Raw genomic sequence first — 26,532 nt, 5'->3', positions numbered from 1 at the left:
TTTTTTCATCTCTTCCAATGCAGTAGCATCTGTCTCTCGACATTGCGTGGGGTACAGACCTGCAGTCACCTCTCTCAAACAGACTACTCACTCACAAAGTGGACAGAGGGGATGGATGGATAGACAGATGGATTGATGGATGGACATTCACAAATCTGTTCCCATTGTTGGGAGGTGTATGTTGAAGTCCGACTAACACACACACACACACAGACACTCGGTCCACCTAAGACCTTCACCACTGCTCCACCATGAGATCCAATGCTCGGTTGACATTCAGATCCAAATTGAGGCCAAAATCGGTCTCAACGAATGGGGCAGATGGAGGACTGAGAGGGCGGAGTCCAGAGGCTAGCAACTCCAACCAATCAGCAGGGTCAAAGGTTGCCTGAGCCCGCCTCTTCCGTGAGGTCACAGTGGGAGAAGTACAGATGGAGGGAGGGAGAGGGGTTGGGGCGGCTTGGCAGGGAACCATCGTCGAAGGCGACGGCGGGAGCTCCAGCAGGAGGGAGGAGCAAAGAGGAGAGGACAGAAAGTTGTCATCCTTTGAATGACAACGGAACGGCTGGGATTGGTCTGTTTGGGGAGGAGGGGAGGGGCCAGGGAGGATAGTGACAGGGGATTGGAGGTCTGAGACAGAGGAGGAGTGGGAGTCTAGAAGAGAGGGGGAAGGCAAAACAAACAAACAAAAGCCTGTAATTATCTATGACCAGTCTTGGTGACTACGGAACTATAAAGTGCCATTGTTAAGAGGCCAGAGAGCTATCCACTCACCCACACAGATGGAAGGCTCCTCCAGAATGTCCTCTATTGACTGACTGGGGTCCATCTAAGAGGGCAGGACAGAGACAGGGAAATCACCCAAGGGTTTACTTGACAGGGTCACCTTTTACAAAATACAATGAATGTCAGTAATGACTCTGATTTACACACACACACACACACACACACACACACACACACACACACACACACACACACACACACACACACACACACACACACACACACACACACACAGACCAGTACTCTGTTAATGGCCTCCTGCAGCTCCTCCTCCAGACTGCGGACGCTGGGTGGGGCTTGAATGGGACTGGCTGTGATCTGCATAGGCAGCTCAAAGTCCTGGCCAATCACGCCCCACGGCTGGCAGCAGAACACCTGATTGGACAGTGGAAGTTAAATTGTACATACTGTACGAAGCTATACAGTATTTAATGGTGAATATTGTAAATGGTAAGATAAGTGATGTGATGTGTTGCACTGTCTCAGCTAAATCTTGTGGATGATATAGTTGTGTACCTGTGTGAAGTTTGTTGGGGAGAGATGAGTCAAGTATAGGAGCGACTATGGTGTATCTGTCTGTCTGAGTCAGGTATAGGAGAGACTATGGTGTATCTGTCTGTCTGAGTCAGGTATAGGAGCGACTATGGTGTATCTGTCTGTCTGAGTCAGGTATAGGAGAGACTATGGTGTATCTGTCTGTCTGAGTCAGGTATAGGAGAGACTATGGTGTATCTGTCTGTCTGAGTCAGGTATAGGAGAGACTATGGTGTATCTGTCTGTCTGAGTCAGGTATAGGAGAGACTATGGTGTATCTGTCTGTCTGAGTCAAGTACAGGAGCGACTATGGTGTATCTGTCTGTCTGAGTCAGGTATAGGAGAGACTATGGTGTATCTGTCTGTCTGAGTCAGGTATAGGAGAGACTATGGTGTATCTATCTGTCTGAGTCAAGTATAGGAGAGACTATGGTGTATCTGTCTGTCTGAGTCAGGTATAGGAGCGACTATGGTGTATCTGTCTATCTGTCAGGTATAGGAGAGACTATGGTGTATCTGTCTGTCTGAATCAGGTATAGGAGAGACTATGGTGTATCTGTCTATCTGTCAGGTATAGGAGAGACTATGGTGTATCTGTCTGTCTGAGTCAGGCGTGTTAGTTTACCTGTGTGAACAGGATCTCTGTCTGTCCTTCCCTCTCTGGTGTCCCTCTGGGCCATCCTGGATCCTGTTGCAGGAAGGGATGGAGGGAACCCCCACAGGATAGAGACAGAGGAGGAGATAGCCTCTCCCTGGGCCTGCTCCTCATCCTCTCCCTCATCTCCAGCTCCAGGCTCAGCTCCTGCTGCTCCTCTTCCGACCGCCAGGAGGCGCCAGTCGACAGTGGCGAAGAGGAGCATGGGGGGAGACCGGGGTGGGGTGTCGACGATGGGGTTAACGCAGGGGCCAGGAAGCCACACTGCTCCCCCACCACACTGACCCCTATTCCATTGGGAATTCCATTAGTATTACCATTTGAAATGTCATTAACAATTCCGTTTGGAACCCCACTCAGAATTCCAGTGGACTGGATGTAGACCTGATGGTTAGGGCTGTTGGTGGGGGAATCAGTTCCAGAGCTGGGGCTGGAGCTGGGGTAGTGGCTGGGGGTGAGCAAGGAGGTGGGGGTAAGGGGTTCCAGGCTGGTACCCAGCTGGCAGAGGGGCACAGGGGTCAAGCACAGTTGGGGCAGCTGGAAAGGGCGGAGCCTCTGTAGGAGGGCGGGCTTGGTGCCGGAGACAGGAAGACCTCGCTTACGCAGCTGCTGTCGCAACTCAGACACCTGGGAGAGAAGGAGGACGGAGTGTGACAGAGGAGAGGGTCAGGGACAGCAAATAGAGAGGGATCAGAGAAAGAGGTCAGAGAATGAAGAGAAGCAAGCAAGGACAAAAGAATGAAGAGGAGGTACAGATAAATAGGAAGTGAGAAGTGCTATAAACATTCAAATGTTCAAGTTATTGTCCTGCCCACATTACCGTGAGGTCGACCAGGTTAGGTGGGAGGAGCTCAGACTTGTTGGAGGGACTTGTGTCCACAGAGGTGTGGTTTGTTGCCTTGGATACAGGCTGAGGGGCCTGGTGCATGGCTCTAGAGAACCTCACCATTTGGTTGGTGTCTCCGCTTTGATAAAAACAAAACATTCATGCTCGTTGCCAGCGCACATGTAATGGTTAACCTACTTTAAATGGTCTGATGAACCGTATAACATCTGAATGAAACCACAGTTCTTGTGAGAAGGCCCAGCGGGAGGGAGATTTGGTGTGGTGTATGTAGTGGTACCTACCTGGGTGTGACGGTGAGCTGCTGCTGTTGATGCTGGTCCTGTTGCTGCTGGTTCTGCTGTTGTTGTTGGTTCTGGAGGATCTGCAGCTGGAGGAGCACCTGCTGTTGCTGCAGGAGGCTGGAGTAGGCGGGGTCTAAGAGCTGGGCCGGGGTGGGGCTCCTCTGACTGGCCCCTCCCCCTGAGCACAATGTTAATAATGATCAACTTCCCTGCTATTTAGTGGACTCATTTTGACAACATTTGTCATGTAAAGTACATTGGGCTGCAAGTATTGTATGAAAGGTAAAATATACATAAAAGATAATCCTGTTTTTTAAAGTATAAAGACTATTACCGGCAGTCCCGGCCGTGCATCTCTGGTCGGGGGGAATGTACTGGTGGTATTTCAGTTTCCTCATCTTGGGCTGTGAATCCCGGGGTTTCCGCAGGCGGGGGGGGCGAGAGGAAGTCAGGGAGGGAGGTGTGAGAGACTGGGCTGTCTGAGAAAGGTGGAGAAATGAAGAGGGAGAAGGGGGAGGGGATGGGGAGGGAGAGGGGGAGACAGAGAATGAATCAAAGTCATATTTCTCATATCCCATATTTTTATTAGAAATGTATTATTCAAGCATTGTCAAAATCCATAAACAGTGTAACCTGAGAGAGGTCAGATCAGTTCTGATGAGTACAGACAGTTCTGAAAGTACTAGCATGTTATGAGTTTCTAAGGCAGAGTTAACAGCAGGATGTATACAATATGTCATGTAACATATGTGATCCTTTCAGGTTGTAATGGTTGAACAGTCAGTATCCTAGCTGAATCCTGGCATTAAACGCATGTGTGAAAGCGTGACAAGTGACAGTGTGTCCAGTCAGCTGTGACATCTAGCAGGTGTGTGTTTGTGTGTGTGTGCATGTGTGCGTGTCATTAATCCATAGGGCATAGTTCCGTTGGTAGTGACTGTCGACACTAATGAATACGTAACACCAGAGTGTGTGTACATTATGCTATGTGGTTGAATACCTATCAGTAGACACCGGGAGAAGAAGAGTGCCTACTGATATACTGTATCTGACCCTCACAGTCAAAACATGTGTCACAAGTGTCGTTGAAGAGATGAGACCAAGGCGCAGTGGGTACCGGAATACTCATACTTTAATAAATTATATAAAGTGAGTAACGGAAAAAACAAGAAACAGGAACGACAGCTAACAGATTTGCAGGCTAACATAACGCAGTGCAAATACAACTACCCACAAAAACCCAAACCAAACACACACCTATATATAGGACTCTCAATCAGAGGCAACTAGCAACACCTGCCTCCAATTACATTTACATTACATTTAAGTCATTTAGCAGACGCTCTTATCCAGAGCGACTTACAAATTGGTGCATTCACCTATAATATCCAGTAGAACAACCACTTTACAATAGTGCATCTAAATCTTTTAAAGGGGGGGGGGGTTAGAAGGATTACTTTATCCTATCCCAGGTATTCCTTAAAGAGGTGGGGCTTCAGGTGTCTCCGGAAGGTGGTGATTGACTCCGCTGTCCTGGCATCGTGAGGGAGCTTGTTCCACCATTGGGGTGCCAGAGCGGCGAACAGTTTTGACTGGGCTGAGCGGGAACTGTGCTTCCTCAGAGGTAGGGAGGCGAGCAGGCCAGAGGTGGATGAACGCAGTGCCCTTGTTTGGGTGTAGGGCCTGATCAGAGCCTGAAGGTACGGAGGTGCCGTTCCCCTCACAGCTCCGTAGGCAAGCACCATGGTCTTGTAGCGGATGCGAGCTTCAACTGGAAGCCAGTGGAGAGAGCGGAGGAGCGGGGTGACAATTGAGAGTCCAACACCCAAACGTAAACATAGAAAAACTAAACTAGACAGAACGTAGAAAACATACAAAACACAAACCCTCTGCCACGTCCTGACCAAAACTAATACAATTACTCCCTCTGCTGGTCAGGACGTGACAGTACCCCCCCTAAAGGTGCAGACCCCGAATGCACCTAAAAGAAAAGACAAAAACCCCCAAACAACAAAAAATATCCCCCTAAACTAAAGGGAGGGAAGGGAGGGTGGCTGCCCTCAACGACGGCACTGTGCTACACCCCCCCTCCCCAACCCACCTATATAGGAGGCGGCTCAGGTGCGGGACGTGGACCTTGCTCCACCTTCGGCGTTGCCCACTTAGGTGGCGCCCCTGGCTGCGCCCGGCTGGCGGGTGTCCCTTGCTGCGCCCGGCTGGCGGGCGGCGATGTCTGCGCCCGGCTGGTGGGCGACCCTTGCTGCGCCCGGATGGCAGGCAACCCTTGCTGCGCCCGGCTGGCGGGCGGCGATGGCTGCGCCCGGCTGGCGGGCGGCAATGACTGCGCCCGACTGGCGGGCCGCTCTGGCGGATCCGGAACGGCGGGCCGCTCTGGCGGATCCGGAACGGCGGGCCGCTCTGGCGGATCCGGAACGGCGGGCCGCTCTGGCGGCTCCGGAACGGCGGGCCGCTCTGGCGGCTCCGGGCAGACGGGCCGCTCTGGCGGCTCCGGAACGGCGGGCTGCTCTGGCGGCTCCGGGCAGACGGGCCGCTCTGGCGGCTCCGGAACGGCGGGCCGCTCTGGCGGCTCCGGGCAGACGGGCCGCTCTGGCGGCTCCTGACTGGCGGGCGGCTCTGGCGACTCCTGACTGGCGGGCGGCTCTGGCGGCTCCTGACTGGCGGGCGGCTCTGGCTGCTCCTGACTGGCGAGGCTGGGCTGACGCACTAGATACCTGATGCGTGGGGCTGGTACAGGACATGCCAGCCTGGAGACACGCACCTCAAGGCTCGTGCGTGTAGCGGGAAACACTGGACCGTAGAGGCGCACTGGTGGTCTTGAGCGCAGGACTGGCATCACCCCTACCGGCTGGATGCCCACTTTCCCCTGGCACATGCGGGGTGCTGGTACTGCGCGTACTGGCCTGAAGATGCTCGGCCTCGCCACTGTACCCATCACCCCAAAGCACGGGACCTGTCCAGTTCGTCTCTGCCCAACAAGGGTACGGGGAGCTGGCCTGGGGCTCCATCCTCGCCCCGCCAAACTGCCCTTGTGCCCCCCCCAAAATAATTATTGGGGCTGCCTCTCGGGTTCCCTTACCAGCCGTGTTCCCCAGTCCTCGCCAGATTTCCTCCCCTGCTTGGTCCTGTTGTGGTGGGTAGTTCTGTCACAAGTGTCGTTGAAGAGATGAGACCAAGGCACAGCGGGTACCGGAATACTTATACTTTAATAAATTATATAAAGTGAGTAACGGATAAAACAAGAAACAGGAACGACAGCTAACAGATTTGCAGGCTAACATAACGCAGTGCAAATACAACTACCCACAAAAACCCAAACCAAACACACACCTATATATAGGACTCTCAATCAGAGGCAACTAGCAACACCTGCCTCCAATTGAGAGTCCAACACCCAAACCTAAACATAGAAAAACTAAACTAGACAGAACGTAGAAAACATACAAAACACAAACCCTCTGCCACGTCCTGACCAAAACTAATACAATTACTCCCTCTGCTGGTCAGGACGTGGCAACATGTCTGTCTCTCTATGCAGACAATGCATTAACATCTGTAATGCTGTAATACTGTAATACTGTAATACTGTAATACCGTAATCCTGTAATACCGTAATACTGTAATACTGTAATACTGTAATACCGTAATACTGTAATACTGTATATGCATGGGATTATTTTTGATTGACTTTACCACCAATCAATCAATAAATCAATCAATCCATTGTTAATGCTTCAATCAATTCATTCTTAATTTCTTTAATGATTTTTACAGATGCATTTACACATTGTTCTGGATGTGTGTTTGGTCTATTTCTGAGTAGCCCTGTTCCAGTACCTTTGGCAGCAGGGGCGTGGCATGGGAGGTCAGATATATCCCCTTTGGTCTCCCGGTCGTTGCCATGGAGTTGGAGTCGCCCACGGTCATGCTCATTGGCTGGCTGATGCCCTCGGTTGCTGGGAGCAACGCCAAGATAGACTGCAGGAAAGCAGGACAAAAATATAAACAGGTAATAGCAAATGCTGTAGTCCAAACATTACTTGCAGTTCTAAAGTCAGTTTTGTGTTTCCCGTGTTGATGGTTGAGGTTAGGATTTAGGGGAAGGTAATCTCACCTGATGGTTGAGGATAGGATTTAGGGGAAGGTAATCTCACCTGATGGTTGAGGTTAGGATTTAGGGAAAGGTAATCTCAACTGATGGTTGAGGTTAGGATTTAGGGAAAGGTAATCTCATTTGATGGTTGAGGATAGGATTTAGGGGAAGGTAATCTCACCTGATGGTTGCGGTTAGGATTTAGGGGAAGGTAATCTCACTTGATGGTTGAGGTTGGGATTTAGGGGAAGGTAATCTCACTTGATGGTTGAGGTTAGGATTTAGGGGAAGGTAATCTCATTTGATGGTTGAGGTTAGGATTTAGGGGAAGGTAATCTCACTTGATGGTTGAGGTTAGGATTTAGGGGAAGGTAATCTCACTTGATGGTTGAGGTTAGGATTTAGGGGAAGGTAATCTCATTTGATGGTTGAGGTTAGGATTAAGGGGAAGGTAATCTCACTTGATGGTTGCGGTTAGGATTTAGGGGAAGGTAATCTCACCTGAACATGGGCAGGACTGTGGGTAAGGGGCAAGACCCCAGGCGACAGGTCACTCAGTGATTGGTCGTCTGAGAACCCCGGCGACGAGGAGAGGGCTGGTGATTGAAGGACCCCGAGTTGCTCGGAAGACAAGGAGGAAGAGCAGGAAGAGATGTCATCTTGGAAGACATCTGAGGAGGGAGGGAAGGAGACAGGGCCTAAGGGAAGAGGGGGAGGAAGAATAGGTTAATTAGTAATGACATCTGGACTGTTTGAAAACGTCTATATTTCTTCCGTGCATGTGTGCGTGTGCATGTGCGTTAACTCACGGTTCTCCAGAGGCAGTATGTGTTTGTGCAGGAGGTCCAGAGGTCTGGGCCGATGCTGGACCTTCTCTCCAAGGTTGTTAGCCAGCCGAGCCTTCTTCTGCCTTCTGGCCCCACACAACCTCCTGTCTGTTAGAGAGAGAAGCAACACACTCCTGTCTGTTAGAGAGAGAAGCAACACACTCCTGTCTGTTAGAGAGAGAAGCAACACACTCCTGTCTGTTAGAGAGAGAAGCAACACAATCCTGTCTGTTAGAGAGAGAAGCAACACACTCCTGTCTGTTAGAGAGAGAAGCAACACACTCCTGTCTGTTAGAGAGAGAAGTAACAGGAGTTGAGAGCAGATTTGTGTTTGTGTATGCATAACTGTGTTGCTGTGGGCACTCAATCCCAGTTCAACCCAGCAGGGGTACACAAAACGTCTGCCTTAAAGGAACCACATACCCCTGGAGACACATAAAATAACAACAACAACAACACAACCAGAAATGCAACAATAATAGTGGTATTTTAATCACAATGGACAATGAGATAAATACAAGAGGAAAGGTTACAGAGAAGAAGAGGGAGAGAGGATAGAGAGTAGAAGAGAGAAGAGGACAGGATATAGAGGAGAAGGGAGAAGCTGACAGGAGAAAAGAGAGGGAGAGAGTGTACAGAGGAAAAGTGAGAAGAGGATAAGATAGAGAGTAGAAGAGAGAGGAGGAGAGGATAGAGAGTAGAAGAGAGAGGAGGAGAGGATAGAACAGAAGAGAGAGGAGGAGAGGATAGAACAGAAGAGAGAGGAGGAGAGGATAGAACAGAAGAGAGAGGAGGAGAGGATAGAACAGAAGAGAAGAGAGAGGAGGAGAGGATAGAACAGAAGAGAGAGGAGGAGAGGATAGAACAGAAGAGAGAGGAGGAGAGGATAGAACAGAAGAGAGAGGAGGAGAGGATAGAACAGAAGAGAGAGGAGGAGAGGATAGAACAGAAGAGAGAGGAGGAGAGGATAGAACAGAAGAGAGAGAGGAGGAGAGGATAGAACAGAAGAGAGAGGAGGAGAGGATAGAACAGAAGAGAAGAGAGAGGAGGAGAGGATAGAACAGAAGAAGAGAGAGGAGGAGAGGATAGAACAGAAGAGAGAGGAGGAGAGGATAGAGAGTAGAAGAGAGAGGAGGAGAGGATAGAGAGTAGAAGAGAGAGGAGGAGAGGATAGAGAGTAGAAGAAGGTAGAGAGGAGAAGAGAGAGGAGGACAGGATATAGTAGAAGAGAGAGGAGGAGAGGAGGGTGAGAGAGATGTGAGTGGTTGAGAAAACAACAGTTCTCCACCCCTGGATGGGTGGGGTTTTGTGTTCTGTCCATCATTGCTTGGCTGACAGGTTTAATCCAATGAAACCTGCCTGTAATGGAGAGCAACATGGTTCACATCTAGGTGTGATTGACAGCTAATGGAATACCAATTCCATCATAGGGCTCTGAACCTTCATTTCCTCATCACGTTACAGGTAAAGAGGAGTGAAGGAATTAGAGTAGATAAGAGAAAATGGATTGAGACAGAGAGAGAGAAACACTGAGAGAGAGGTAGTGAGAGAGAGAGAGAGAGAGAGAGAGAGAGAGGGAGAGAGGAAGAGGGAGACAGAGAGAGAGAAAGAAACACAGAGACAGAGAGGTAGTGAGAGAAAGAGAGAGAGAGAGAGAGAGAGAGAGAGAGAGAGAGAAAGAGAGAGAGAGAGAGAGAGAGAGAGAGAGAGAGCGCAGTGCTGGAAAATGTATCCAATTGTCATACTTGAGTAAAAGTAAAGATACCTTAATAGAAAATGACTGAAGTAAAAGTCACCCAGTAAAACACTACTCGAGTAAAAGTCTAAAAGTATTTGGTTTATTAAATATACTTAAGTATTGAAAGTAAATGTAATTGCTAAAATATACTTAAGTATTAATAGTAAAAGAAAATTCTATAAATAATTTCAAATTCCTTATATTAAGCAAATTAGACAGCACAGTTTTCTTTTCTTTTTTTACCGATAGCCAGGGGCACAATGCAACACTCAGATATCATTTACAAACAAAGCATGTGTTTAGTGAGTCCGCCAGATCAGAGGCAGTAATGATGACCACGTATTTCCTTGATAAGTGTGGCATTGGACCATTTTCCTGTCCTGCTAAGCATTCAAAATGTAACAAGTAGTTTTGGGTGTCAGGGAAAATGTATGATAATAAAAAGTACTAGAGAGAGAGAGAGAGAGAGAGAGAGAGAGAGAGAGAGAGAGAGAGAGAGAGAAAGGTAGTTAGAGGGGAAGAGAAAGACAGATGACAGAGACAGAGGTAGGTGATGAGGAGTGTTATGCTTTGCTGGGAGCATACTAAATGAGTCAGACAACAGACAGCAGGAACACAGTGGACAGACTGACGGGGTATCATCACCTTGTGCAGTTTTACTGTTCAGATCACAAAGGGGCGACTTCTGAGTGGCGCCATCGTCAGTTAGACGCTGCATTGGGAGATAGCAGGTCAAACCAGCAAACCCGTTTTGGGGTCAGTTCCATTTCAATTCAATTCATTTAAATGACAACCAGAGAAACAGTGAGACAACAAGTCTCTTCTTTAGGTTGAGAGAAACAGTGAGACAACAAGTCTCTTCTTTAGGTTGAGAGAAACAGTGAGACAACAAGTCTCTTCTTTAGGTTGAGAGAAACAGTGAGACAACAAGTCTCTTCTTTAGGTTGAGAGAAACAGTGAGATAACAAGTCTCTTCTTTAGGTTGAGAGAAACAGTGAGACAACAAGTCTCTTCTTTAGGTTGAGAGAAACAGTGAGACAACAAGTCTCTTCTTTAGGTTGAGAGAAACAGTGAGACAACAAGTCTCTTCTTTAGGTTGAGAGAAACAGTGAGACAACAAGTCTCTTCTTTAGGTTGAGAGAAACAGTGAGACAACAAGTCTCTTCTTTAGGTTGAGAGAAACAGTGAGACAACAAGTCTCTTCTTTAGGTTGAGAGAAACAGTGAGACAACAAGTCTCTTCTTTAGGTTGAGAGAAACAGTGAGACAACAAGTCTCTTCTTTAGGTTGAGAGAAACAGTGAGACAACAAGTCTCTTCTTTAGGTTGAGAGAAACAGTGAGACAACAAGTCTCTTCTTTAGGTTGAGAGAAACAGTGAGACAACAAGTCTCTTCTTTAGGTTGAGAGAAACAGTGAGACAACAAGTCTCTTCTTTAGGTTGAGAGAAACAGTGAGACAACAAGTCTCTTCTTTAGGTTGAGAGAAACAGTGAGATAACAAGTCTCTTCTTTAGGTTGAGAGAAACAGTGAGACAACAAGTCTCTTCTTTAGGTTGAGAGAAACAGTGAGACAACAAGTCTCTTCTTTAGGTTGAGAGAAACAGTGAGACAACAAGTCTCTTCTTTAGGTTGAGAGAAACAGTGAGACAACAAGTCTCTTCTTTAGGTTGAGAGAAACAGTGAGACAACAAGTCTCTTCTTTAGGTTGAGAGAAACAGTGAGACAACAAGTCTCTTCTTTAGGTTGAGAGAAACAGTGAGACAACAAGTCTCTTCTTTAGGTTGAGAGAAACAGTGAGACAACAAGTCTCTTCTTTAGGTTGAGAGAAACAGTGAGATAACAAGTCTCTTCTTTAGGTTGAGAGAAACAGTGAGACAACAAGTCTCTTCTTTAGGTTGAGAGAAACAGTGAGATAACAAGTCTCTTCTTTAGGTTGAGAGAAACAGTGAGACAACAAGTCTCTTCTTTAGGTTGAGAGAAACAGTGAGACAACAAGTCTCTTCTTTAGGTTGAGAGAAACAGTGAGACAACAAGTCTCTTCTTTAGGTTGAGAGAAACAGTGAGACAACAAGTCTCTTCTTTAGGTTGAGAGAAACAGTGAGACAACAAGTCTCTTCTTTAGGTTGAGAGAAACAGTGAGATAACAAGTCTCTTCTTTAGGTTGAGAGAAACAGTGAGACAACAAGTCTCTTCTTTAGGTTGAGAGAAACAGTGAGATAACAAGTCTATTCTTTAGGTTGAGAGAAACAGTGAGATAACAAGTCTCTTCTTTAGGTTGAGAGAAACAGTGAGATAACAAGTCTCTTCTTTAGGTTGAGAGAAACAGTGAGACAACAAGTCTCTTCTTTAGGTTGAGAGAAACAGTGAGATAACAAGTCTATTCTTTAGGTTGAGAGAAACAGTGAGACAACAAGTCTCTTCTTTAGGTTGAGAGAAACAGTGAGCTACTCACCAGAGCTTTACTCTGGTCTTTCTCTCCTTTGAGAGAGGAACAGGTAGTTTTCAACCCTAGAGAGAGAGAGAGAGAGAGAGAGAGAGAGAGAGAGAGAGAGAGAGAGCAGTCATTAGAAGGTAGTATAAAGTAGAGAGAACACCCAACCCGGTCAGTAAACATTAACAGTGACTCCACTCACCAGAGTCGATTTCATTTTGCCTTCGGTTCTGAATCCTCAACTGCAAGACTGAAAGACAAGCAGTAGAGAGGTGGTGAATTAGATGTATGAGAATACCTGGAATAACCTGCAAGGTAACTATGGGTAAAAGGTACTGTCCTATGTTCTGTTGTACAATATCCCTCTGTAATAGTATAGTAACATGTGACTGAGCAATCTCTGCACACAGACACCAACTCCATCCACACACACACATACACTGAACACACATCTTCACACTAAGAGGTTCATTGGGGGAGAGGCTGATAGGTTTGGGGATGTTTCCCACAATGCATTCCAGTGCTGAGTTTTGAGATCTGAGAGAAATGGAGGGAGGGATGGAGGGAGGGGACAGCAGGATGAGAAGGGTTTGGGGGGGCTGTAACTATTTATCCGTCAGTATGTCTATTTCTGTCACCCCATCCCCCCCTTCAGCTGTCCCTCTCTCTCCAGAACTCTCTGTCTCCCTCCCTTCATCACTGTCATGCACGCTAAGTACACCTACCTCGTAGCCTGGTAACTGCTACCTCGTAGCCTGGTAACTGCTACCTCTTAGCCTGGTAACTGCTACCTCTTAGCCTGGAAATACCTACCTCGTAGCCTGGTAACACCTACCTCGTAGCCTGGTAACTGCTACCTCTTAGCCTGGTAACTGCTACCTCGTAGCCTGGTAACTTCTACCTCTTAGCCTGGTTACTGCTACCTCTTAGCCTGGTAACTGCTACCTCTTAGCCTGGTAACTGCTACCTCTTAGCCTGGTAACTGCTACCTCTTAGCCTGGAAAAACCTACCTCGTAGCCTGGTAACTGCTACCTCTTAGCCTGGTAACTGCTACCTCTTAGCCTGGTAATACCTACCTCGTAGCCTGGTAACTGCTACCTCTTAGCCTGGTAACTGCTACCTCTTAGCCTGGTAACCCCTACCTCGTAGCCTGGTAACCCCTACCTCGTAGCCTGGTATCACCTACCTCGTAGCCTGGTAACACCTACCTCGTAGCCTGGTAACTGCTACCTCTTAGCCTGGTAATACCTACCTCGTAGCCTGGTAACTGCTACCTCTTAGCCTGGTAACTGCTACCTCTTAGCCTGGTAATACCTACCTCGTAGCCTGGTAACTGCTACCTCTTAGCCTGGTAACTGCTACCTCTTAGCCTGGTAACACCTACCTCTTAGCCTGGTAACTGCTACCTCTTAGCCTGGTAACTTCTACCTCGTAGCCTGGTAACTGCTACCTCGTAGCCTGGTAACTGCTACCTCTTAGCCTGGTAACTTCTACCTCTTAGCCTGGTAACTGCTACCTCTTGGTACTGTATTGGACTGGGTACTCTGATTGACTCACATAGGCCTCCATGCTGACTCGGTCATGGTACCGTATTGGACTGGGTACTCTGATTGACTCACATAGGCCTCCATGCTGACTCGGTCATGGTACCGTATTGGACTGGGTACTCTGATTGACTCACATAGGCATCCATGCTGACTTGGTCATGGTACCGTATTGGACTGGGTACTCTGATTGACTCACATAGGCATCCATGCTGACTCGGTCATGGTACTGTATTGGACTGGGTACTCTGATTGACTCACATAGGCATCCATGCTGACTCGGTCATGGTACTGTATTGGACTGGGTACTCTGATTGACTCACATAGGCATCCATGCTGACTCGGTCATGGTACTGTATGTGTAATCGGTTGTGAGGTAGAATAATTGATTGGACTCAGAGGTGAAATTTGACCAGATTTGTATACAGGACCCAACTAAAGTTACAGACATAGACCCTGGCCCGCTCCAGGGAACTAACACGTGAAATCATCATTTAAAAGGTACCCAGAAGAGTTGATTGACTACTTATAAACCATTTATAAGCCCTGTAGAGATGGTAGGTCAATTTAGTTTACCGTTAACAATTAACAATCTGTAACTGAGTGGAAACAAATGAAGCCAGAATCTTGATGACAGATAAGAGCAGGAAGGTGACAGTGTAAATGACTGAAGTTGTGCATGGATTTAGCTCAGTGAGATTATCTTCCTGCTTTGGGCAAGCGTTCATGGACAGAGAGAGATAACAGAGATTGGATTGAGGTTATAATTGTCTCCTCAACCGTCTATAATGTGAAGTAATCTCAGAGTGAACCTTTTGGTTATCAATGATCATTGATCATTTAGCAGCTACCAAATGCAGTATTATCATTACCATGATTTCACCGCTGATGTAAGTACAGATGTAAGATCTTAATTTGATCGCCCTGTTGTTGCAGGAAATGTTCTGCACAACAGGAAATGCACATTTGTAGTTTATTCAAGGTTTAAAAAGGCTTCTAAAGTTTGTAACTTGCCTTTAAAATGTATCAACCCCTACAAAAATGTCACATTTTTACCATCCACACAATAACACACATTTCCTGTTACTGCAGGATTATTTTCCTGCCATGAGAAACTGATCATATAAAATTTTTGGCCATCACCACCACTGTCCACAGGCACAGCACACCCTACCGCTTTTCTGTTTTGACCACAGTCATGGTAACATACTCAGGGTATAGTAGTACATCTTCCTCAACACAAGTTACACAATCCATATTGCCATTCTTCCATCCATAGGCAATTAATTCAACATCAACCAATCAGACAACATTTACATATTGACAAAAGTATTGATTGGTCCTTCATAGCCAACAACCATTTTCTCCATAGCTGAAGAGATAGTGGGTTCAAAGCAGCAGGACAGCTGATACTTAGTTAGCCAGTCTAACTCATTTAAATGTCTCTTCTAATGAATCCAATCTGGAAACCTCAAGACACTTCCTGGTATTTAAATAAATAAATAAACTCATCAAATCTAATCTGAACCTCCAGCTGCCCAAGACAGGCCTGGTAATGAACAGCTGGTGGAAAAAACAACAGCAGGAATGTCTCTATGACCTAATTTCCTGTCCCTACCAAGTCTCTTTATGACAGCAGTAGACTGATAACAACAGCGGCGGCCATTTTTAAGGGGCACATTCCAATTCTAGAACACAACTGCTGCTAGTTAAAGGACAGTAACCTATGGCTGATGGACCTAACACAAAACAAAGAAATCCAACTTGCAAAAGGATTCAGTAGCTGTACACATTTCTTGCTACAGATGTAGGATCTTAATTTGTACCAGTTTGCAACAGCAGGAAAATAATCCTGCAGCAAAAGAAAATTGAACTGTTGTTGTGGATTATAATTTGTAGAGGTTGATACATTTTCTGTGAGGCAAATCATGTCAGACATTTTTAAGTGGAAATTGCAAACTTTAGAAGACTTTTTAAACCTGCAACTACAGGATAATCAAATTAAGATACGGCATCTGTATAATGTCATCCAAACATTTTCCAATCTTATAACTGTAACTCTAATGCTGTCTTATTTAATTAGTTATGTGTTTGAATTTGCCTAAGAGTTTTTAGTTCACTGTGTACTGAGCCCTCGGTGTAAACAAACAGAACTTCACATCGTTATAGTTTGAAATGGAGACAGGAACAATGTGGCAGTAGCTATATGCCTCTTGTCTCGCATGACAGATTAAAACATAGCTAGCTGAAAAGATTTGTGGTCAACACTGCTATTCAGGAGAGCTCTGTGGTTTCAATCAATAAATAGATGTACAACGATCAATATGTTTACCTGATTAATCACCCTCATGATTAATATAACCAAGACTAGACTTATCTGCCAATATCCTCCATAATCATACCGGAAGAACTTCTATGCTAATGATATAGCAATCAATCATTACTAGTTACCATAGCCATGGGCTTGGCTGACAGAGAGAGAAGAGGCTGAGTGACACTTTATGACAATACAGACAGCACTATGACCCAAGATCAGCCTAAGAGCAACTTAGTCCCACACCCCAGACCTAATTCCTCCCTGCCAGCCCCACCCCAACCGGCCTGATGCAGCCCCACCCCAACCGGCCTGGCCTGATACAGTCCCACACCAACCGGCCTGATGCAGCCCCGCCCCACCCCAACCGGCCTGGCCTGATCCAGTCCCACACCAACCGGCCTGATGCAGCCCCACCCCAACCGGCCTGGCCTGATCCAGCCCCACCCAAACCGGCCTGGCCTGATCCAGCCCCACCCCAACCGGCCTGATGCAGCCCCACCCCAACCAGCCCAGCCAGATCCTCACCTGAGCGGAATTTGTTCCGGATGAGAAGCGACCTCTCAGAAGCCAGCAACGTCATGACGGAGAGGAGGAGGGGAACAAGGGATGAGAGGAGGAACAGAAAGAAAGAGTGGAATCCTGTTTTTATTCCCACTTGGGTGGGAATCAGGAGGAATGGACTCTTCTGATTCTGTCTCTCTCTGTGTGGAAAGCAGAGAACAACAGATTGGGGGGAGATGGAACAGTGGAGGTCAATGCTTTGGTTTATCCCTTGAGAAAAAAATATACTGACACTGAGTACAAGACACACAGACCAGAGCAGTAGACAGAAGAGAGAGTTATAGAGTGGACAGAAATAGAGTGGACAGAAGTAGAGAGACACTGACACACACAGGATAGAGTGGACAGTAGAAGAAACACACAAACTGACACACACAGGATAGAGTGGACAGTAGTAGAGAGACACTGACACACACAGGATAGAGTGGACAGTAGAAGAGACACAAACTGACACACACAGGATAGAGTGGACAGTAGAAGAGACACACAAACTGACACACACAGGATAGAGTGGACAGTAGAAGAGACACACAAACTGACACCCACAGGATAGAGTGGACAGTTGTAACGTTCGTCGTATTGAGTGGACCAAAACGCAGCGGGAACATGTATACTCATCTTTATTAGAAGGAAAAAACACAAACAAAATACTTATACAAAATAAACGACAAAGACAGTCCTGTAAGGTTAAACGCTATACACGGAACAACTACCCACAAACACAGACAAAAACCCCTACTTAAATATGTGCTCCAATTAGAAGCAACGAAGAACAGCTCCTTCTAATTGAAGGCCAAACCAAAAACCCTGAACATAGAAATAGACAGACATAAAAATATACTAACATAGAACATTGCCCCAAAAAAAACTAAACACACTAAACAATCACCCCCTGCCACGCCCTGACCAAACTACAATAACAAACAACCCCTTTTACTGGTCAGGACGTGACAGTCCCCCCCCCCCCCCCCAAAGGTGCAGACCCCGGATGCACCTCAAACAAAAAAAAACACAAAAAGAAACCAAAACAAAAATAATCCCAAACTAAAGGGAGGGAAGGGAGGGTGGCCACCGTCACCGACGGTTCATGTGCTACACCCCCCCTCCCCAATCCTCCTACTACGGAGGTGGCTCAGGCTTAGGTCCATAAACTAGCCTGCCCACCCCCCTTGAAAGCTCATGCGTGTCACTGGAGACCTCGGGCTGAGGCGCGTCGCTGGAGATCTCGGGCTGGAGGGCGACTCTGGCTGCGCCGGTTCCGGACTGGAGGGCCGTCTCCGGACTGGAGGGCCGTCTCCGGACTGGAGGGCTGTGGGCCGTCTGTCGATTCCGGACTGTGGGCCATCGCCGGAAGCTCTAGACGGGGCACTGTCGCCGGAAGCTCTAGACGGGGACTGCGCACTAAAGGCCTGGTGCGTGGGGCTGGCTTTGGAGACACCAGACTAGGCTGACGCACACCACAGGGCTAGTGCGAGGAGCAGGAGTAGGACGTACTGGACTAGGCTGACGCACACCACAGGGCTAGTGCGAGGAGCAGGAGCAGGACGTACTGGACTAGGCTGACGCACTGGAGGCCTGGTGCGTGGGGCTGGTACTGGAGGTACCAGACTGGAGACACGCACCTCAAGGCTAGTGCGAGGAGCAGGAACAGGACGTACTGGACTGGGCTGACGCACTGGAGGCCTGGTGCGTGGTGCTGGCTTTGGAGGCGCCAGACTAGGGACACGCTCCTCAAGGCTAGTGTGAGGAGCAGGAACTGGATACACTGGGCCATGAATAAGCACTGGAGGTCTGGAGCGCACAGCCTGCACAACCCGTCCTGGCTGGGTTGTAACAGTAGCCCTGTACGGGCGGAGTGCTGGCACAGGGCGAACTGGGCTGTGCAGAGTGCTGATGGCTGCCGTGCGTAGAGCAGGAGCAGGGTAGCCTGGACCCAGGAGACGCACTGGTGGCCAGATGTATTGTGCCGGCGCACTTCTCCCAGGCTGGATGCCCACTCTAGCACAGTACTTAAGGGGGGCTGGTATCGCTCGCACCGGACTGTGCGTGAGCATGGGCGAGATCGTGCGCACTTCCGCATAGACCGGCGACCTCACCGCCAAACGCTCCCCATAATACGCACGGGGAGTTGGCTCAGGTCTATTGCCTGACCTAGCCACACTCCCCGTGTGCCCCCCGGGTGCCTCTCGTACTTGTCAATCGGCACGTATAATGCCTCGTAACGGCGCCGCTCCGCCTTGGCTGCCTCCAGCTCCTCCTTAGGGCGGCGGTACTCCCCAGCCTGGTGCCATGGTCCTGCCCCATTCAAAATTTCCTCCCATGTCCACAACTCCAGATACCTCTGCTGCTCCTTCCTCCGCTGCTTGGTCCGTTGTTGTTGGGTAGTTCTGTAACGTTCGTCGTATTGAGTGGACAAAAACGCAGCGGGAACGTGTATACTCATCTTCATTAGAAGGAAAAAACACAAACAAAATACTTATACAAAATAAACGACAAAGACAGTCCTGTAAGGTTAAACGCTATACACGGAACAACAACCCACAAACACAGTGACAAAAACCCCTACTTAAATATGTGCTCCAATTAGAAGCAACGAAGAACAGCTGTTTCTAATTGAAGACCAAACCAAAAACCCTGAACATAGAAATAGACTAAATAGACACAGACATAGAAATATACTAACATAGAACATTGCCCAAAAAACCCGAAACACACTAAACAAACACCCCCTGCCACGCCCTGACCAAACTACAATAACAAACAACCCCTTTTACTGGTCAGGATGTGACAACAGTAGTAGAGAGACACTATCTGACACACACAGGATAGAGTGGACAGTAGTAGAGAGACAAACTATCTGACACACACAGGATAGAGTGGACAGTAGTAGAGAGACACAAACTATCTGACACACACAGGATAGAGTGGACAGTAGTAGAGAGACACAAACTATCTGACACACACAGGATAGAGTGGACAGTAGAAGAGACACAAACTATCTGACACACACAGGATAGAGTAGACAGTAGTAGAGAGACACAAACTATCTGACACACACAGGATAGAGTGGACAGTAGTAGAGAGACACACTGACACACACAGGATAGAGTGGACAGTAGTAGAGAGACAAACTATCTGACACACACAGGATAGAGTGGACAGTAGTAGAGACACAAACTATCTGACACACACAGGATAGAGTGGACAGTAGTAGAGCGACACAAACTGACACACACAGGATAGAGTGGACAGTAGTAGAGAGACACAAACTATCTGACACACACAGGATAGAGTGGACAGTAGTAGAGAGACACAAACTATCTGACACACACAGGATAGAGTGGACAGTAGTAGAGACACACTATCTGACACACACAGGATAGAGTGGACAGTAGTAGAGAGACACAAACTGACACACACAGGATAGAGTGGACAGTAGTAGAGAGACACAAACTATCTGACACACACAGGATAGAGTGGACAGTAGTAGAGAGACACAAACTATCTGACACACACAGGATAGAGTGGACAGTAGTAGAGACACACTATCTGACACACACAGGATAGAGTGGACAGTAGTAGAGACACACTGACACACACAGGATAGAGTGGACAGTAGTAGAGAGACACTGACACACACAGGATAGAGTGGACAGTAGTAGAGAGACACAAACTATCTGACACACACAGGATAGAGTGGACAGTAGTAGAGAGACACAAACTATCTGACACACACAGGATAGAGTGGACAGTAGTAGAGAGACACTGACACACACAGGATAGAGTGGACAGTAGTAGAGAGACACTATCTGACACACACAGGATAGAGTGGACAGTAGTAGAGACACACTGACACACACAGGATAGAGTGGACAGTAGTAGAGAGACACTATCTGACACACACAGGATAGAGTGGACAGTAGTAGAGAGACACAAACTATCTGACACACACAGGATAGAGTGGACAGTAGTAGAGAGACACTATCTGACACACACAGGATAGAGTGGACAGTAGTAGAGAGACACTATCTGACACACACAGGATAGAGTGGACAGTAGTAGAGAGACACTATCTGACACACACAGGATAGAGTGGACAGTAGTAGAGACACAAACTATCTGACACACACAGGATAGAGTGGACAGTAGTAGAGAGACACTGACACACACAGGATAGAGTGGACAGTAGTAGAGAGACACAAACTATCTGACACACACAGGATAGAGTGGACAGTAGTAGAGAGACACTATCTGACACACACAGGATAGAGTGGACAGTAGTAGAGAGACACTGACACACACAGGATAGAGTGGACAGTAGTAGAGAGACACTATCTGACACACACAGGATAGAGTGGACAGTAGTAGAGAGACACTGACACACACAGGATAGAGTGGACAGTAGTAGAGAGACACTATCTGACACACACAGGATAGAGTGGACAGTAGTAGAGAGACACAAACTATCTGACACACACAGGATAGAGTGGACAGTAGTAGAGAGACAAACTATCTGACACACACAGGATAGAGTGGACAGTAGTAGAGAGACAAACTATCTGACACACACAGGATAGAGTGGACAGTAGTAGAGACACAAACTATCTGACACACACAGGATAGAGTGGACAGTAGTAGAGACACAAACTATCTGACACACACAGGATAGAGTGGACAGTAGTAGAGAGACACAAACTATCTGACACACACAGGATAGAGTGGACAGTAGTAGAGAAACACAAACTGACACACACAGGATAGAGTGGACAGTAGTAGAGAGACACAAACTATCTGACACACACAGGATAGAGTGGACAGTAGTAGAGAGACACAAACAATCTGACACACACAGGATAGAGTGGACAGTAGTAGAGAGACAAACTATCTGACACACACAGGATAGAGTGGACAGTAGTAGAGAGACAAACTATCTGACACACACAGGATAGAGTGGACAGTAGTAGAGAGACACAAACTATCTGACACACAGGATAGAGTGGACAGTAGTAGAGAGACACTATCTGACACACACAGGATAGAGTGGACAGTAGTAGAGAGACACAAACTATCTGACACACACAGGATAGAGTGGACAGTAGTAGAGAGACAAACTATCTGACACACACAGGATAGAGTGGACAGTAGTAGAGAGACAAACTATCTGACACATACAGGATAGAGTGGACAGTAGTAGAGACACAAACTATCTGACACACACAGGATAGAGTGGACAGTAGTAGAGACACAAACTATCTGACACACACAGGATAGAGTGGACAGTAGTAGAGAGACACAAACTATCTGACACACACAGGATAGAGTGGACAGTAGTAGAGAAACACAAACTGACACACACAGGATAGAGTGGACAGTAGTAGAGAGACACAAACTATCTGACACACACAGGATAGAGTGGACAGTAGTAGAGAGACACAAACAATCTGACACACACAGGATAGAGTGGACAGTAGTAGAGAGACAAACTATCTGACACACACAGGATAGAGTGGACAGTAGTAGAGAGACAAACTATCTGACACACACAGGATAGAGTGGACAGTAGTAGAGAGACACAAACTATCTGACACACAGGATAGAGTGGACAGTAGTAGAGAGACACTATCTGACACACACAGGATAGAGTGGACAGTAGTAGAGAGACAAACTATCTGACACACACAGGATAGAGTGGACAGTAGTAAAGACACAAACTATCTGACACACACAGGATAGAGTGGACAGTAGTAGAGACACAAACTATCTGACACACACAGGATAGAGTGGACAGTAGTAGAGAGACAAACTATCTGACACACACAGGATAGAGTGGACAGTAGTAGAGACACACTATCTGACACACACAGGATAGAGTGGACAGTAGTAGAGAGACACAAACTATCTGACACACACAGGATAGAGTGGACAGTAGTAGAGAGACACTATCTGACACACACAGGATAGAGTGGACAGTAGTAGAGAGACACTATCTGACACACACAGGATAGAGTGGACAGTAGTAGAGAGACACTATCTGACACACACAGGATAGAGTGGACAGTAGTAGAGAGACACTATCTGACACACACAGGATAGAGTGGACAGTAGTAGAGAGACACTATCTGACACACACAGGATAGAGTGGACAGTAGTAGAGAGACACTATCTGACACACACAGGATAGAGTGGACAGTAGTAGAGAGACACAAACTATCTGACACACGCAGGATAGAGTGGACAGTAGTAGAGAGACACAAACTATCTGACACACACAGGATAGAGTGGACAGTAGTAGAGAGACAAACTATCTGACACACACAGGATAGAGTGGACAGTAGTAGAGAGACAAACTATCTGACACACACAGGATAGAGTGGACAGTAGTAGAGACACAAACTATCTGACACACACAGGATAGAGTGGACAGTAGTAGAGACACAAACTATCTGACACACACAGGATAGAGTGGACAGTAGTAGAGAGACACAAACTATCTGACACACACAGGATAGAGTGGACAGTAGTAGAGAAACACAAACTGACACACACAGGATAGAGTGGACAGTAGTAGAGAGACACAAACTATCTGACACACACAGGATAGAGTGGACAGTAGTAGAGAGACACAAACAATCTGACACACACAGGATAGAGTGGACAGTAGTAGAGAGACAAACTATCTGACACACACAGGATAGAGTGGACAGTAGTAGAGAGACAAACTATCTGACACACACAGGATAGAGTGGACAGTAGTAGAGAGACACAAACTATCTGACACACAGGATAGAGTGGACAGTAGTAGAGAGACACTATCTGACACACACAGGATAGAGTGGACAGTAGTAGAGAGACAAACTATCTGACACACACAGGATAGAGTGGACAGTAGTAGAGACACAAACTATCTGACACACACAGGATAGAGTGGACAGTAGTAGAGACACAAACTATCTGACACACACAGGATAGAGTGGACAGTAGTAGAGAGACAAACTATCTGACACACACAGGATAGAGTGGACAGTAGTAGAGACACACTATCTGACACACACAGGATAGAGTGGACAGTAGTAGAGAGACACAAACTATCTGACACACACAGGATAGAGTGGACAGTAGTAGAGAGACACTATCTGACACACACAGGATAGAGTGGACAGTAGTAGAGAGACACTATCTGACACACACAGGATAGAGTGGACAGTAGTAGAGAGACACTATCTGACACACACAGGATAGAGTGGACAGTAGTAGAGAGACACTATCTGACACACACAGGATAGAGTGGACAGTAGTAGAGAGACACTATCTGACACACACAGGATAGAGTGGACAGTAGTAGAGAGACACTATCTGACACACACAGGATAGAGTGGACAGTAGTAGAGAGACACAAACTATCTGACACACGCAGGATAGAGTGGACAGTAGTAGAGAGACACAAACTATCTGACACACACAGGATAGAGTGGACAGTAGTAGAGAGACAAACTATCTGACACACACAGGATAGAGTGGACAGTAGTAGAGAGACACAAACTATCTGACACACACAGGATAGAGTGGACAGTAGTAGAGAGACACAAACTATCTGACACACACAGGATAGAGTGGACAGTAGTAGAGAGACACAAACTATCTGACACACACAGGATAGAGTGGACAGTAGTAGAGAGACAAACTATCTGACACACACAGGATAGAGTGGACAGTAGTAGAGAGACAAACTATCTGACACACACAGGATAGAGTGGACAGTAGTAGAGAGACACAAACTATCTGACACACACAGGATAGAGTGGACAGTAGTAGAGAGACACTATCTGACACACACAGGATAGAGTGGACAGTAGTAGAGAGACAAACTATCTGACACACACAGGATAGAGTGGACAGTAGTAGAGACACAAACTATCTGACACACGCAGGATAGAGTGGACAGTAGTAGAGACACAAACTATCTGACACACACAGGATAGAGTGGACAGTAGTAGAGAGACAAACTATCTGACACACACAGGATAGAGTGGACAGTAGTAGAGACACACTATCTGACACACACAGGATAGAGTGGACAGTAGTAGAGAGACACAAACTATCTGACACACACAGGATAGAGTGGACAGTAGTAGAGAGACACTATCTGACACACACAGGATAGAGTGGACAGTAGTAGAGAGACACTATCTGACACACACAGGATAGAGTGGACAGTAGTAGAGAGACACTATCTGACACACACAGGATAGAGTGGACAGTAGTAGAGAGACACTGACACACACAGGATAGAGTGGACAGTAGTAGAGAGACACTATCTGACACACACAGGATAGAGTGGACAGTAGTAGAGAGACACTATCTGACACACACAGGATAGAGTGGACAGTAGTAGAGAGACACAAACTATCTGACACACGCAGGATAGAGTGGACAGTAGTAGAGACACAAACTATCTGACACACACAGGATAGAGTGGACAGTAGTAGAGACACTATCTGACACACGCAGGATAGAGTGGACAGTAGTAGAGAGACAACATCGACATTGACTAGACCAAGCCTCTCACGGCAGACTGCCACAATCACAGAAAGAGAGGAGGGACACACACACTGTAGAGATAACGAGAAAGAAAGTGGAAGAGACAGTAGGAAGGATTTAGAACGACAAAGGAAAAGGAGGAGAGGCGAGGAGAAGAGAGAGACAGGGTGAGTTAGGCCATATGAGTGACAGAGACAGAGGCAGTGACAGATACCCAGATGCTAAACAGTGAGTGCACAGGGGACACCTATTATAATGGACACATAAAAAGCCACAACACCTATCACAGAGGACACAGCTATGCAGAGGACCGTGCTCTGATGGCTGGATGCACAGATTTAAAAGCGAAAGAAAGCAAAAACTTCCACAGAGAAATAGATGGTTTTATCTACACACAGAGAACCATGGGAGAGAGACAGAGGTTATTACCACTAATTCACACACCATTTATTGGCTATATTGACTATGCCGATGGCCACCCATAAGACAAATTGGGAAAGCCTGAACAGCATGAAAGTGGACACCCACCGGGTGACTGAGATTATTTACACAAAATCACTGAGCTGGTGTTCATTAACACACAATCATACACACACAGTTAAATACAAACTAGATTAGAGCGCTACCCATACAGTAGGATATCGATGAGTCCTCATATCACACAGTAGGGCACTGAGACGCAAAAAGAGAGAGAGAAAGAGAGCGAGGAAGGGAAATAGAGAGGAAGACAGAGAGAGAGAGGGAGGGAGAGTAAATGAGTTAGAATGAAAGACAATACTTACTGAAACAGAGAGAGAAGTCCCTTGGGGGAACTTGGAGTGGGTTTAAGATTCAATTAGAGAGAGATGCAAGAAGGAAGAGATAACTTCAAGTGCGTTTAATGACGATTTCTTTCATGTTCCTTTTCTTGTCATATTGTTTCTCTCTCTCTCTCTCCACACTCGTTAATCCCCTGGAAAAGGGTTCTAAAGGTGAACTTGGGGAGGAAAGAATCTGATGTTCCTTCCTTCCTTATCATAGAACTAACCTTATCCTTCTCTCACTCTTTCTCTCTGGACCTCTTCTGTCCACCCTAAAGCGTCCTGGATCCTTGGTGCCAACTGTGGAGGACTGTCAAAGTTGTCACTCCCCCTCTCCCCTGTCTCTCTCTCTTCCCCTCCCTCACCCCTCTCCCCCTCCTTCACCCGTCCCAGCAACATACATCTGTTGACTGATTGGCTGATTGATGGAGAGATCAAGTGACAATAAGTGGTTGTGTGTTTGTGTCTTTGTCAAAAGTATCCACAAAATGGATGACTCATGTAAACATGCACTTGGCATTGTTACAAACTTTGGACAGATACACTACACTAGTCTGAGGCC

The 26,532-nt window shown here is 46.9% G+C and overlaps 1 protein-coding gene across 3 annotated transcripts; it reads right to left on the bottom strand.

The window, feature by feature from the left end:
- LOC115176859 (myocardin-like) lies at nucleotides 1–26,308 on the bottom strand. Of its 3 annotated transcripts, none has more exons than XM_029737202.1 (15): nucleotides 25,953–26,308; nucleotides 16,597–16,772; nucleotides 12,412–12,459; nucleotides 12,231–12,286; nucleotides 10,425–10,491; nucleotides 8,024–8,149; nucleotides 7,716–7,912; nucleotides 6,959–7,099; nucleotides 3,438–3,582; nucleotides 3,104–3,281; nucleotides 2,796–2,940; nucleotides 1,946–2,602; nucleotides 1,024–1,161; nucleotides 775–829; nucleotides 1–654 (listed from the first exon to the last, which is right to left on the bottom strand). In XM_029737202.1, the coding sequence occupies exons 2-15, from the start codon at nucleotides 16,649–16,651 to the stop codon at nucleotides 236–238; spliced, it is 2,427 nt and encodes an 808-aa protein (XP_029593062.1). In that variant the 5' UTR covers nucleotides 16,652–16,772; nucleotides 25,953–26,308; the 3' UTR covers nucleotides 1–235. The 3 variants fall into 3 exon arrangements, 2 of the variants coding, with proteins under 2 accessions (XP_029593062.1, XP_029593063.1); XM_029737203.1 differs by having other exon boundaries at nucleotides 1,030–1,161; XR_003872296.1 differs by having other exon boundaries at nucleotides 474–654; nucleotides 775–886; nucleotides 1,030–1,161; nucleotides 25,953–26,306.
- Nucleotides 26,309–26,532: the final 224 nt, after the last annotated feature.

Source organism: Salmo trutta, chromosome 37, assembly GCF_901001165.1.
Source record: "Salmo trutta chromosome 37, fSalTru1.1, whole genome shotgun sequence".
Taxonomy (NCBI): Eukaryota; Metazoa; Chordata; class Actinopteri; order Salmoniformes; family Salmonidae; genus Salmo; species Salmo trutta.
Note: the sequence above shows the minus strand (reverse complement) of the source record. Positions and strands in the feature narration are given on the sequence as shown.